This window comes from Mobula birostris, chromosome 12 (genome assembly GCF_030028105.1).
Source record: "Mobula birostris isolate sMobBir1 chromosome 12, sMobBir1.hap1, whole genome shotgun sequence".
In the NCBI taxonomy this organism is placed as follows: Eukaryota; Metazoa; Chordata; class Chondrichthyes; order Myliobatiformes; family Myliobatidae; genus Mobula; species Mobula birostris.
The window spans coordinates 95,550,848-95,565,223 of NC_092381.1; the positions used below are offsets into that span (position 1 = coordinate 95,550,848).

The following is a 14,376-nucleotide window of genomic DNA, read 5'->3' on the forward strand; positions in this document are numbered from 1 at the left end:
AGATTTTCCACCTCACTTGTCACCCATGGTTACTTCACCCTACCATTCTTTATCTTCCTCACCGGGACAAATTTATCCTTAACATCCCGCAAGAGATCCCTAAACATCGACCACATGTCCATAGCACATTTCCCTGCAAAAACATCATCCCAATTCACACCCGCAAGTTCTAGCCTTATAGCCTCATAACTTGCCCTTCCCCAATTAAAAATTTTCCTGTCCTCTCTGATTCTATCCTTTTCCATGATAATGCTAAAGGCCAGAGAGCGGTGGTCACTGTCCCCAGATGCTCACCCACTGAGAGATCTGTGACCTGACCCGGTTTGTTACCTAATACTAGACCTAGTACGGCATTACCCCTAGTCCACCTGTCAACATACTGTGACAGGAATCCGTACTGGACACACTTAACAAACTCTGCCCCTTCTAAACCATTGGAACTGATCAGGTGCCAATCAATTTTAGGGAGGTTAAAGTCACCCATGATAACAACCTGTTATTTTTGTACCTTCCCAAAATCTGCCTCCCAATCTGCTCCCCTGTATCTCTGCTGCTACCAGGGGGCCTATAGAATACCCCCAATAGAGTAACTGCTCCCTTCCAGTTCCTGACTTCCACCCATACTGACTCAAAAGAGGATCCTGCTATATTACCCACCCTTTCTGTAGCTGTAATAGTATCCCTGACCAGTAATGCCACCCCTCCTCCACTTTCGCCCTCCTCTCTATCCCTTTTAAAGCACTGAAATCTAGGAATATTGAGAATCCATTCCTGCCTGGTGCCAGCCAAGTCTCTGTAATGGCCACTACATCATAATTCCATGTATGTATCCAAGCTCTCAGTTCATCACCTTTGTTCCTGATGCTTCTTGCATTGAAGTACACACACTTCAGCCCTTCTGCCTTACTACCTTTATACCCTTTATTCTGCTTCTCTTTCCTCAAAGCCTCTTTATATGTTAGATCTGGCTTTACTCCATGCACTTCTTCCACTGCTCTATCACTCCGGGTCCCATCCCCCTTACAAATTAGTTTAAACCCTCCCGAACTATGCTAGCAAACCAACCTGCAAGGATATTGCTTCCCCTCAAGTTCAAGTGCAACCCATCCAATCTGTACAGGTCCCACCTTCCCCAGAAGAGATCCCAATGATCCAAAAATCTAAAACCCTGCCCCCTGCACCAACTCCTCAGCCACACATTCAACTGCTATCTCCTCCAATTCTTACCATCACTGTCATGTAGCACTGGCAGGAATCCTGAGAACCCCACCCTTGAGGTCCTGTTCTTTAGCCTTCTGCCTCGTTCCTGAAGCTCACACTTCAGGACCTCATCCTTCTTCCTGCCTTTGTCGTTGGTACCAACATGTATCATGACTTCTGGTTGCTTTTCCTCTTGTACCAGGATGTCGTGCACCCGGTCACAGACATCCCGGACCCTGGCACCCAGGAGGCAACAAACCATGCGGGTGTCCTTCTCACGTCCACAAAACCTCCTGTCTGCTCCCCTGACTATAGAGTCTCCAATGACGACAGCTCTCCTCTTCTCCAACCCACCCTTCTGCACCACAGGGTCAGACTCAGTGCCGGAGGCCCTGCCACCGTGGCTCACCCCTGGTCAGTTGTCCCTGCCAGGAGTATCCAGGATGGTATACTTATTATTCAGGGAAATAGCTACGGGGTGCTCTGCACTACCTGTCTACTCACCTTTGCTTTCTCCCCTCTGACTGTCACCCAAGTAGGGCAAGTAATATTAAAACACTTTATTTATCTCCTACCCAAAAATTGCTGACCTCCAACTCTGGAGAACTCCCATCCATTGCCATCAAACTCATAGTTCCCTTACCCTCCACAGCTCACTACAACCTCCTACCCCCTACCCAAGATCCACAAACATGACTATCCAGGTAGGCTATTGTCTCTGCCTGCTCCTGCCCCACTAAACTCATATTCTCATACCTCAACCCCATTCTATCCTCCATAATTCAGTCCCTTTTCACCTACATCTGTGACACTTCTCATGCTCTCTATCTCCTCAATAACTTACAATTCCCTGGCCCAGACTGCCTCATTTTCACCATGGATGTCCATTCCCTACACACTTCCATCCCCCATCAGGAAGGCCTTAAAGCTCTCCGCTTCTTTCTCAAAAAAAGAACCAGCCAGTTTCCCTCCACCACCACCCTCCTCTGTCTGGCAGAACTGGTCCTCACCCTCAGCTATTTTCCTCATCCCACTTTCTCCAGACTCGAGGGGTAGCCATGGCACACACTGGGCTATGCGAGCTTTTTCGCTGGCCATGCAGAACTTCCATGTACGAACCCTTTCCCGGTAATGCTCCCCAACTCTTCTTCTGCTACACTGGCCACTGCACTGGTGCTGCTTTATACATCTATGCTGAGCTATTACAACTTTGCCTCCAACTTCCACCCTGCCCTCAAGTCACTTCTGACATCTCCCTCCACTTTCTTGATCTCTTTGTCTCCAGCTGTGGAAACAAACTACTGACTGTTGTCTTTTATACACCTACCAATTCCCACGGTTATCTTGTAAAATAACTCTTAGGGTAAGTGATCACAATATGATAGAATTCACAGTGAAATTTGAGGAGAAGCTAAAGTCAGATGTATCAGTATTACAGTAGAGTAAAGGGAACTACAGAGACATGAGAAAGGAGTTGGCCAAAATTGATTGGAAAAGGATACTGGCGGGGATGACAGCAGACCAGCAATGACTGGAATTTCTGGAAGCAATTCAGAAGGTGCAGGATATACACATCCCAAAATGGAAGTATTCCAAAGGCAGGATGACACATCCATAGCTAACAAGAGAAGTCAAAACCAACATAAACGCCAAAGAAAGGTATATAATACAGCAAAAATTATTGGGAAGTTAGAGGACTGGGAAGCTATTAAAAACTGACAGCGGCAACTAAAAAAGTGATTAAGAAGGAAAAGGTAGATATGAAAGTAAGCTAGGCAATAATATTAAAGAGGATACCAAAAGTTTCTTCAGGCCAGAGTGAATACTGGACCGCCTGAAAATGATGCTGGAGAGGTAGTAATGGAGGATAAGGAAATAGCAGATGAACTTGAGGAATTATATGCAGAATTAAAAAGGCTGAAACCTAACTGGTTTATTTGCAGCTTGGCTAATAACGTTGCAAAAATAACTAATGAACAAAGAAGTGCTTGTTGCTGCTCTGTGTAACCCTATCAAGATGCCTAGCAACAATCAGAGTATGTATGCGATAACGAATGTTTAACAAGCAACCCCAGACAGTACTCAGGGCTCACTTGGGTTGCAGATTTTCCCAGGTTCTGTGTGCGGGGACTCCGTAGTTATACTGAGCGACGCAATCTTGCTAATAAACAGTATGCAATTTTAAGTAAACTGTGTTTGACAATTATTCCCTGGGTCTGAACCTAAAGTCCTCTGGTAGAGAGGCAGATCGACAAACTGAATAAGTATATTGCATAAATCATCACTGTGGAAGACGCTAGCAATATGCCGGACGTTTGAGAGTGTCAGCAGGCAGAAGTGAGTGAAGTTGCTATTACTAGGGAGAAGGCTTTTTGGGAAACTGTAAGTCTGAAGGTAGATAAGTCACCTGCACCAAATGGTGTACACCCAAAGGTTCTCAAGAGGTGGCTGAAGAGATTGTGATGGCATTGGTAATGATCATCCAAGAATTGTTAGATTCTGGAATGGTTCTGGAAGACCGAAAAAAATTGCAAATGTCATTCCATTCTTCAAGAAGGGAGAGAGGCAAAAGAAAGGAAATTTTAGGTCAGTTAGACTGACCTCAGTGTTTGTGAAGATATTGGAGTTGATTGTTAAGGATACAGTTTCGGGGTACTTGGAGGCACATGATAAAATAGGCTGTAGCCAGCATAGTTTCCTTAAGGGAAAACTTTGCCTGACTACTCTGTTGGAATTCTTTGAAGAAATAACAAGCAGTATAGACAAAGGAGAATTGGTGGCTTGGACTTTCATAAGACCTTTGAGGCTGCTTAACAAGCTATGAGTCCATCGTATTACAGCAAAGATTCCAGCATGGATAAAGCAGTGGCTGATTAGCAGGAGGCAAAGAGTGGGAATGAAGGAAGCCTTTTCTGGTTGGCTGCCATTGATTAGTGGTGTTCCACAGGGGTCTGTGTTGGGACTGATTCTTTTTACATTATATGTCCATGACTTGGATGACAGAATTGATGGTTTTGCTGCAAAGTATGCAGACTATACAAAGGTAGGTGGAGATACAGGTACCTTTGAGGAAGTAGAGAGGCGACAGAAGGTCTTAGACAGATTAAAAGAACGGGAAAAGAAGTGGCAGATGGAATACAGTGTTGGGAAGAGTATGGACATGAACATTGGTAGAAGTAAAAGGGTAGACTATTTCCTAAATAGAGAGAAAATTCAGAAATCTGAAGTGCAAAGGGACTTGGGAGCCCTTGTGAAGGATTCCCTAAAGGTTAATTTGCAGATTGAGTTGGTGGTGAGGAAGGTAAGTGCATTATTAGTATTCATTTCAAGAGGACTGGAATGTGAAAGCAAGGATGTAATACTGAGGCCTTATAAAGCACTGGTGAGGCCTCACTTGGAGTACTATGAGTGGCTTTGGGCCACTTATCTAAGAAAGTATGTGCTGACATTGGAGAGAGTTCAAATGAAGTTCACAAAAATGATTCTGGGATGGAAAGGCTTGTCATATGTTTGATGGCTCTGGCCCTGTACTCACTGGAATTCAGAAGAATGAGGGGTGACCTAATTGAAAGCTATCAAATGATGAAAAGCCTTGATTAGAGTGGTTGTAGAGAGAATGTTTCCTGTGGTGGGAGAGTCTGACCAGAGGACTCTTCTGGCTAAGATAGCCCTATGTGATATGTGCAACAGCTTATTTGGTAATGAAACAGCTAAGAAATCTGACTAAAAACATCACTAAAAGTACCTTCTCTGAGATAAATTGTGTTAAATTATGGCTGCAAACAGTGAGCGATGGCGAGGCGAGTTCAGGGGATGAGCTGCGAAGGTGTGTTGCAGAATTGTCGCAGATAAAGAGTTCCAGTGCGCATACAGCTGGCCCAGGAGTGAGGTTGGATTACTCTGGGTGCCGAAAGGAGAAGCTGGGGGTTGGGCAGAGGAGAGTTGGTGCCTGTACAACTGGCCTGTGTTCGAGGTTAAATTGCTCTGGGCAGTGAGCTGAAATGAAGAGCTTGACAGCAGCTTCGGGCTGGGCAACAAAATCTGGATCTGAAGCGAGTTGATGGGCAGCGTGGTGTAGGCCTGGAGCCTTTCGCAGCAGCAGTGCCAGGGTCCATATCCTGTTTAGACAATTTAAACACCAACCCAGATCAGAGGCGAGAGCCGATTTCGCTCGGCCTCCATGATGTTCTCTCCTTTCTTCAGGGCACCGGAGCCTCTCGCTGTTCCAATGTTTGGTCAATTTAAACACTGGCCCAGATAGACTGAAAAGATTGAGTACTGGGATCCCGGGTGAGAGCTGATTTTGTTCGTTCTCCACAATGGTCACTCCTCTCTCTCTATGACACTGAGGCCATGAAGACTGCCCTGGCTGTTGTGTTCCATGCCCACTAATATAATGAACTGATAAACAAGGCTTTGGGTTCGGCTCTGAGGACTCAATTCTTGGTTCAGATTGTTGCAGTTCGCTTCAATTGTTTGTATGATTTGCGTTTTTTTTCTCTTGCGTATCGGGTGTTGGACTTCCATTTTTATTTTATAAATTGTGTTATTTCAGGTTTCTTGCTTTAAGGCTACTTATGAGGAAACAAATCTCAAGGTTGTATAACCTATACATTGATGATAAATGTACTTCGAACTTTGAATAGAGGGGAGTTGTTTTAGAATGAAAAGGAGGAATTTCTTTAGTCAGAGAGCAGTGAAGCTGTGGAATTCATTGTCACAGGCAGCTGTGGAGGACAAGTCTTTATGTATATTTAAGGCAGAGGTTGGTAGATTCTTGATTAATCATGACATGAAGGGATACGGCGAGAAGACAGGAGATTGGGACAGAGAGGGAAAATGGAATAGCCATGATGAAATGGCAGAGCAACTTCAATAGTCCTATGGCTTAATTCTGCTCCTCTATCTTAACTATGCCTCCTCCCACCCAGTCTCCTGTAAAAATGCTATTTCCTTTTCTCAGTTTCTTTGTCTGTGTCACATCTGCACCCAGGGTGCATCTTTCTTTTCCAGGACATAGAAGTATCCTCCTCCTTCAAAGAACGGGGTTTCCCTTCCCCCACCATTGACGATGCCTTCACCCGCATCTCCTCTATTTCCCAGACATCCACGCTGACATCTTCCCATTGTCCTTATCAACCACCATATGTGCCTCTGCATCTAACACATTATTCTCCACAACTTCTGCCATCTCTAAAGGGATCCAACCACCAAACGTACCTTTATCTCCCCCTTCTCTCTGTTTTCCACAGGGATCACTTCCTCCATGATTCCCTTGTCCACTTGTCCCTCCCCACTAATCTCCCTCTTGGCACTTATCCTGCATTTGGCCAAAGTGCTACAGTTGTCCATCCACCTCCTCCCTCACCTCTGTTCAGGGCCCCAACAGTCATATCGGGTGAGGCAACACTGAACCTGCTTGGGTCATCTATTACGTACAGTGCTCCTAGTGCAACCATAGGTGGTGAGAGCTACATAAATTGGGAGACCAATTCATGAGCACCTCTGCTCCATCTACCAAAAGCATAACTTCCCAGTACCCAAGCATTTTAATTCCAATTCCCATTCCGTCACGTCAGTCCATGAGCTCCTCTTGTGCCACAACGAGACCACACATAGGGTAGATGAGCGACACCTTATATTCGGTCTGGGTAGCCTCCAAATCGATGGCATGAATATGGAGTTCTTCTTCCAGTAAAAAAAAATTCCCTCCCCTTCTTTTCTTCTTTGATTCCCCATTCAGGCCTCTTAAGTCTTCTCAGCGCCGATTCAACCTCTGCCCACCCCCACCCCAGGTCCTCTCCTCCTCTCTATCCTATGGTCCACTCTCCTCTCCCATCAGATTCTTTCCTCTCCAGGCCTTTTCCTATCCTTCTCACCTGGCTTCACCCATCTCCTTTTAGACATACTCCTTCCCTTTCTCCCACCTTTTTTTGGGCTTCTTTCCCCTTCCTTCCCAGTCCTGCAGAAGGGTCTCAGCATTTTGTGTGTGTTGCTGTGGATTTCCAGCACCTGCAGACTTTATTATTCCGATAATAATGTTGAGCCTTCTGGCCAACAAGCCACGCTGCGCAGCAACCCACCTATTTAATACTAGCCTAATCACAGGACAATTTACATTGACCAACTAACCTAATCATTAGTACATCTTTGCACGGTGAACTTGAAACCAGAGCACCTGGAGGAAACCCACGAGGTCATAGAGAGGATGTACAAACTCCTTACAGAAGTGAACTCCAAACTCAATGCCGTGTTACCTTGGTGCCCAGGTATTCTTAATAACTTGAATTATCAAAATTTTACCATCTTTCTAAAAGTACAAATACACCTGAGAATATGTCCTTAAGATCTAATTCATTTGCTTTAAATTTATAATGAAGATAATTCTGATGGTGTGGTGATTACAATCATAAAATTTGCTGAACTCCAAATCTACGTACCTCCTCCTGTGGTATAACAACTTGAGTTAATCCATCGAAATCTCTTAGGATTATAAAGAGGCCCTGTCTGAACAAACACAAGAAACAGTTAATGACAGCAGGTGATAAGGCATTCAATTACAATGCACAATTCCTTCTATCACAAGGGTCCTGCAATTCTTTTCTCAGTCAAGACACCTAGAAACTGGGGGTGATCTATTTCAATTTTGTATTCCATATGGTAACTTGACTAGCTGGTATCTGTACTTAAAAACACAGCAGTGTTTGTACCCATCAACTCAGAGCACTTGTGAGACCACAGAGAAACACTACTTATGGTATCTATTTAAATTTAAGCAAAACCTAGGAACCAGGAAAAAAAATGATGCAACACAACCAGAACAGCTATCATTTCACAATACCTTCACAAATCAAAGATGCAAGAGCAGCAATGTTGTAGTAGTAAGGGATTTCAAACTTCCCCAACATTAACAGAGATCACCGTAGCATGAAAGGATTATACACTTGAAACACTCTGGTTTGGTCGGCTGCGCAAGTCTAGGGAAGACAATCTCCGACCCCAGCCAAACTTGTGAGATTGAGGCGCGAGCCCACCCCAAAACCCCATTTGTCTGGATGCTGCATGATTCATTACCCTGTTACAAATAAGTACCATGAAATAACAGACAGTACACCGCATACAATTAAAAGATTAAGCTTTATAATTCTTAATTTGACTAAGGGTTAGTAAAGAAAGAATTTTTTAAAAAGCCCATTTTAATGAAACAGTCTAATGTGCACAAGTTGAAGCTCTCAGTTTCCCCATTGCCAATCCTCCTTCGATCTCACCCCAGGCTTCGTCAAATCATGGCCCCGTTCCGGGTCGAGTCATATGACCTCTTCTTTCCGATGTCTTCTTCCTTCATCCCTCGAACCAAAAAGCCCGAAGCCCAACCTTAGTGTCCCTCCCCAGAGAAACCTCCCTTTAATCTGGCCATCCTAATTGGATGGCACACGATTCTCCTATCTCTTATCTTCAACAGTAACTCAAACAAGCAGCTTGCAGCAGCATAACAGTAAAAAAAAATGAACCAAAGCATTACACACTATTTAAGAAATTTGCACACAGCTGAGTTAATATTTCTATTAAGGATGAGGTTCTAGATCAGGGGTTCCCAATTTTTTGTATTCCATGGACCAATACCATTGAGCTGAGGGTCTGTGGATTGCAGGTTGAGAACCCTGTTCTAAACCTAATCTGAGGAAACAAGGGGATGAAGTGTAAATCAAGCAAGAGGATGTTATCTCAGTGGTTAGTAAAAATAATGCCTATTATTCAAAATCAATTCAAGATGTCATTCCTGGTACACAAGAGTAAAGGGGAACAAAATAATTGTTGCTCCTGATCCAATGCAGCACAAAAAAACACAATAAGGTAAAGACAATAATAAAAATAGCATAAATGGGGGGCGTCACGTGATGACGTGGGATTGAGATGTGTAAATCCAGCTCTCCCGTAAAAAATCAGCAAGGTACCGTTTAAACAAAGTAAAGTTATTAAATACTTTCCGAAAACTACTTATAAACTTCGTAAACAACAGGAATTCTGCAGATGCTGGAAATTCAAGCAACACACATAAAAGTTGCTGGTGAACGCAGCAGGCCAGGCAGCATCTCTAGGAAGAGGTGCAGTCGACGTTTCAGGCCGAGACCCTTCGTCAGGACTAACTGAAGGAAGAGTGAGTAAGGGATTTGAAAGTTGGAAGGGGAGGGGGAGATTCAAAATGATAGGAGAAGACAGGAGGGGGAGGGATGGAGCCAAGAGCTGGACAGGTGATTGGCAAAAGGGATACGAGAGGATCATGGGACAGGAGGTCCGCCGGATCAACACCTTATATTCCATCTGGGTAGCCTCCAACCTGATGGCATGAACATCGACTTCTCTAACTTCCGCTGATGCCCCACCTCCCCCTCGTACCCCATCTGTTACTTATTTTTATACACACATTCTTTCTCTCACTCTCCTTTTTCTCCCTCTGTCCCTCTGAATATACCCCTTGCCCATCCTCTGGGTCCCCCCCCCCGTCTTTCTTCCCGGACCTCCTGTCCCATGATCCTCTCGTATCCCTTTTGCCTATCACCTGTCCAGCTCTTGGCTCCATCCCTCCCCCTCTTGTCTTCTCCTATCATTTTGAATCTCCCCCTCCCCTTCAAACTTTCAAATCCCTTACTCACTCTTCCTTCAGTTAGTCCTGACGAAGGGTCTCGGCCTGAAACATCGACTGCACCTCTTCCTAGAGATGCTGCCTGGCCTGCTGCGTTCACCAGCAACTTTTATGTGTGTTGTATAAACTTCGTAAGACTACTCTACAATATGCCTCGTAAACCGCAACAGAAGAAGTCTGTTGTTGTGAAGTCGCCACGAGATGGGAAGAAAAAAGAGCCTACTGCTGCGATGGAGCCTCGGATTCAGGTTGGATCTCCTTCAGAGGAGACGCATTTTATCTCTGGCGTAGAAGAACGGGGAGCAATGGCGGCGGTAGCGGTCTCTCGGAAGAAGATGCCGGAATTGCGCATGCACAAAGAAGTACGCATGCACAAATCGACATAATTTAAACTACAAGAGCCGACGGCCACTGCAATTGAAAGTGACAAAGAGTCAGAATTGGATATCGCAGAGAATACAGATGAAGAAGAGGAGGAAGAACTGGAAGAGACTGGAAGTAAAGGAGACGACGGAGACAAGAGAGGCTTTATTGCAATTAACGGCTGAACTAAGAAAATTAAGAACAGAGCTTAGAGACGCGAAGATGTGCTATGATAAAGCTATGAAAAGACAGGATAAAATGGATAAGAAACTTCAGAAGATGGAAAGAACAATGGAGCATATTAACGATAGAGTGGAAAAAACAGAAAATAATGTGCTTGTCTGGAACACGGAAAGAAATCGACTCTTGGAGAAAGTGGACGTGTTGGAAAATTTTAGTAGACGTAATAACATTAAAATTGTTGGTCTTAAAGGAGGTATAGAGGGAGATAATCCAATAGAATTTTTTCAAAGATGGATCCCGAAAACCTTGCAAATGAAAGAGGAAGACCGATCAATTGAAATTGAGCGGGTACATAGAGCTCTAAGACCAAAACCACAAGATGACCAATATCCACGATCAATTTTAATAAAATTCTTAAGATTTCAAGACAAAGAAAGGATTCTACAGGCGGCTGCCCAAGCTGCCAAGAAAAGAAAAGGACCACTGATGATAGAAGGGAAGAAAATTTTTTTCTACCCTGACATAAGTTATGAACTTTTGAAAAGAAGGAAGAAGTTTAATCCAGTGAAAAAAGCCCTATGGGATCAAGGTTATCAATTTATATTGCGTTATCCTGCAACCTTGAAGATTTTTTTGCCTGGTGGAGAAAAAAGATTTTTTGACAACTACCGGAAAGCGGAGGAGTTTGTGCGAGATTCTTTGAATATTCACCAGATACAAGACCAAACTTAGGGGAGCGAGATGGATTGAAGATGAAGACTGGATCAAGGATTAGGCCTGTTGAATTTTTAAGTGGTTGAATATATAAATATATTATTAATTATATGAGGGAGGGGAAGAAAGGTTAAAATTTGAGGAATATTAGCTGGGAATAATAACATTAATTTTTTTCTATGTATATATAATTTTTTGTTACTGGGGAGCTGGAAGAAACACTGACCAATCGCTACATTATTCATATGTGCAAGCGTGGCAATAGCCACGACCCGCACAATGGAGGGGGGTAGTGTTGTGTATCTTTTCATTCACAACATTAGTGGGGGGGTATTTTGTTTTTTCTTTTTTTGTATCTTATCTATTTTTTTTTTTTACTTTTTGGCTGGATGATTGGGAGGGAAACACATAGCAACATGGTGAAGTTCAAAGAGATTCCCCAGGGAACTATGACAGTTGAGAAGCTAAGTAATGTTTTAGATTTTAAGAGATGAATATGTAACGTTTTTGAATATTTGGAGCCCTTATTTATAGCTCCGATGATGAAGATCTTGATTCCTTGGGGGAAAGTAACAAATATATATTAAATTTATTTTTATCCCATGGAGAACGTGCAAACCTTCCAATATTCAGGCGGTTCCTTTTTTTTTCCTTTTCTTTTTAGATAGGAGTATATATCGGGGGGGAGGGTTAAGGGGAGGGGGGAGGGTAGATTTTTTTCTCATGTATCACTTTGAAAACTCAATAAAAATTATATATAAAAAAATAGCATAAATACAAATACATAAGATAGCTTATATACATGAATTGATCATACACAAAATGACAGGAGGTACAAGAGTGTCTAGATATAAGATGACTGACAAGAAATGGTAAGGTTGTGCTGTTGTGGGGTGAGTTAGCAATGGAGGTGTTGATTAGCCTCACTGCTTTGGAAAAGTAACTGTTTTTGAGTCTGATGGTCCCGGTGTCCCCTACGTAGCATCTCCCCTTAATGAAAGTGGGACAAACAGTCCATGAGCAGGGTGGGTGGAATCCTTCATGAAATAACTGGCCTTTTCCTAGTCTCAGAACCAGGCCATGTTTCGACCATGCCTCACTTTGGTTCTGCCATTTCATGTTGCATCCAAGTTCGCTCCAGCAATGGCCAAACATCAGCTCCTTCTCCACTCTCAATTCGGCCACAACCGTCCTGCACCTTTGAGATTTCAGTTCACCCTGCAAAAAATGCCAGGTTGTACAGGCAAAGCTCAACTCCAAAAGGGTAATTATAGGCTATTGATTGTAGTGATCAATTTTGAGAAAAAACATGAACAAAAAAGTAGTTAATAGTTGTGTTTGCTGCCAACAAGTCGTTGCTGTGTTTCAGCAGTGCCATCTTAAAGCGGAGATGTGACCAATCCTCATTGATGGAGGACTGCCAATGAGGAAGTTGAGTATCCAGTTGCAGATGGAGGTCTAGAAGCTTGATGATGTTTGGATGGGATAATTGTATTGAACACCAAGCTGTAGTTGAAGACCAGAAACCTGATGTATTTCCAGTTATCCACTTCACTCAGAGTAGACTGAAGAGCCAGAGAAACTGTATCCACTGTTTCACTGTTCTGGCAGTAGGCAAACTGAAACTTATCTAGGTGCTTTCTGAGGCAAAAGTTGGATATGCCCAATACCAGCATTCTGAAACACTTCATTATGATTAATGTAAGGGCTACCAGACAGTAGTCATTGAGGCAGGTCATCGTGCTCTTCTTGGACCCCGTACAATAGATGCCTTTTGAAGCAGATCAGAACTTAACAGTGCAGAAGTGACAGACTGAAATATTTCCAAAAATATTCAGCTGGATGGTCCACGCAGATCTATTCAGCCAGATACACCATCAGGACCAAAACCCCTTTGTAGATTCATTCACTTGAAGAAAGCGCAGTTGCTGGCCTCAGAGACTGAAAGTATCGGGTCATCCAGAAATGTATGTGTGGCATTTCTTTGAGAAAGATAGTTCTTCCTTTCAAAGAATACATAAAAGGCATTGAGCTCATTCAGAACGGATTGGACAGTAGCCACTTACTCTAACCAATCTCACCTTGTAGGATGTAACATTGCGCAAGTCCTGCTCTAGCTGCTGAGCATTCATCTGTAATTCCAGTTTAGTCTGAAATTGCTTCTTTGCACTCTCAATGGCCATCCAGAGGTTGCACCTGGACTTCTATGATTCTTGACTGCCAGCACTAAATGCCACAGATCTAGCCCTCAACAAATTACAAATCTGGTTCATTCAGGGGCTTCTGGTTGGGGAAGGCATGGAACGTTTTTTGTGGGTACACATTTGTTCATGTATTTCCATATGAAATTGATGATGACTGTGGCATATTCACTTAGATCTTTTAATGAATCCTTGAACATGATCCAATCTACTAACTCTAAACAATCCCAAATTCACTTCTCTGCCTCTGCCACCCAGCTCTTCATCAGTGTTGCATTCTTCAATCTCTGTCTGTACACAAACAGAAGCCGCAGAGCATGGTAGTTGGATTTACCAAGGCGTACTTAATGGTGGTATCACAGTGGTCGAATGTGTTGGGTCTTCTAGTGTTTCAGATAATGTTGATTGTGATTAGGCAGACACTTACTTAAGCTAAACTGATACAAGTCACCTGCCACGATGTAACGGCTGACAAGGTATGCCACTTTACTCTTGTTGATTACAACGTCAAGTTTCTCAAGTGCAAGCTTGATGTCTGCCTGAGGTAAGATGTAGAATGCAGTCAGGAGAACAGGAGAAAACTCCGCAGCAGGTAGAAAGGTCAGCACTTCAGTGCAAGATGTTCCAGGCGGGGGGAGCAGGAATGGAACAAAACCACTGTGTCTGTGTACCATGATGAGTTTATCATTAAGACACAGCCACCTTTTCCCTTACCTGACGCTGCTATCTGGGCCATGTGGTCGATCAATGAACTAGACACCATGTCAGTTGAGTTGGGTTAATTTCACATGTCTGTGAAATAGAGTACTGTACACAGCAGCCCCTTGTACCCTACCAATAGTCATGCTCTGAGATCCTCAATCTTGTTTTCTAATGACTACACATAATCCAGAAGCGTGCCAACAAACGATTGCCTTGGTCTTCAGTCTTACCTGATGCCCTCCCCGGCAACCATGTTTTCAAAGACTAAGAGGCCTCCCTGGTATTTCCAGCTGCAAGCCTTATCTTCTGGATGACTTATTCTGCCATGTCTATTGGTTCTTTCTAGGATTCGTACTGTTGGTTATTCAT

General features: G+C 43.5%; 1 protein-coding gene across 4 annotated transcripts in view; it reads right to left on the reverse strand.

The window, feature by feature from the left end:
* dars2 (aspartyl-tRNA synthetase 2, mitochondrial) overlaps positions 1-14,376 on the reverse strand; it is a 94,029-nt gene that overhangs the window by 64,558 nt on the left and 15,095 nt on the right. For all 4 annotated transcript variants that reach the window (XM_072274332.1, XM_072274333.1, XM_072274331.1 and 1 more), the window contains one exon: positions 7,641-7,707. In XM_072274332.1, the coding sequence (XP_072130433.1) occupies positions 7,641-7,707 (67 nt within the window). The remainder of the gene's footprint in view (positions 1-7,640; positions 7,708-14,376) is intronic.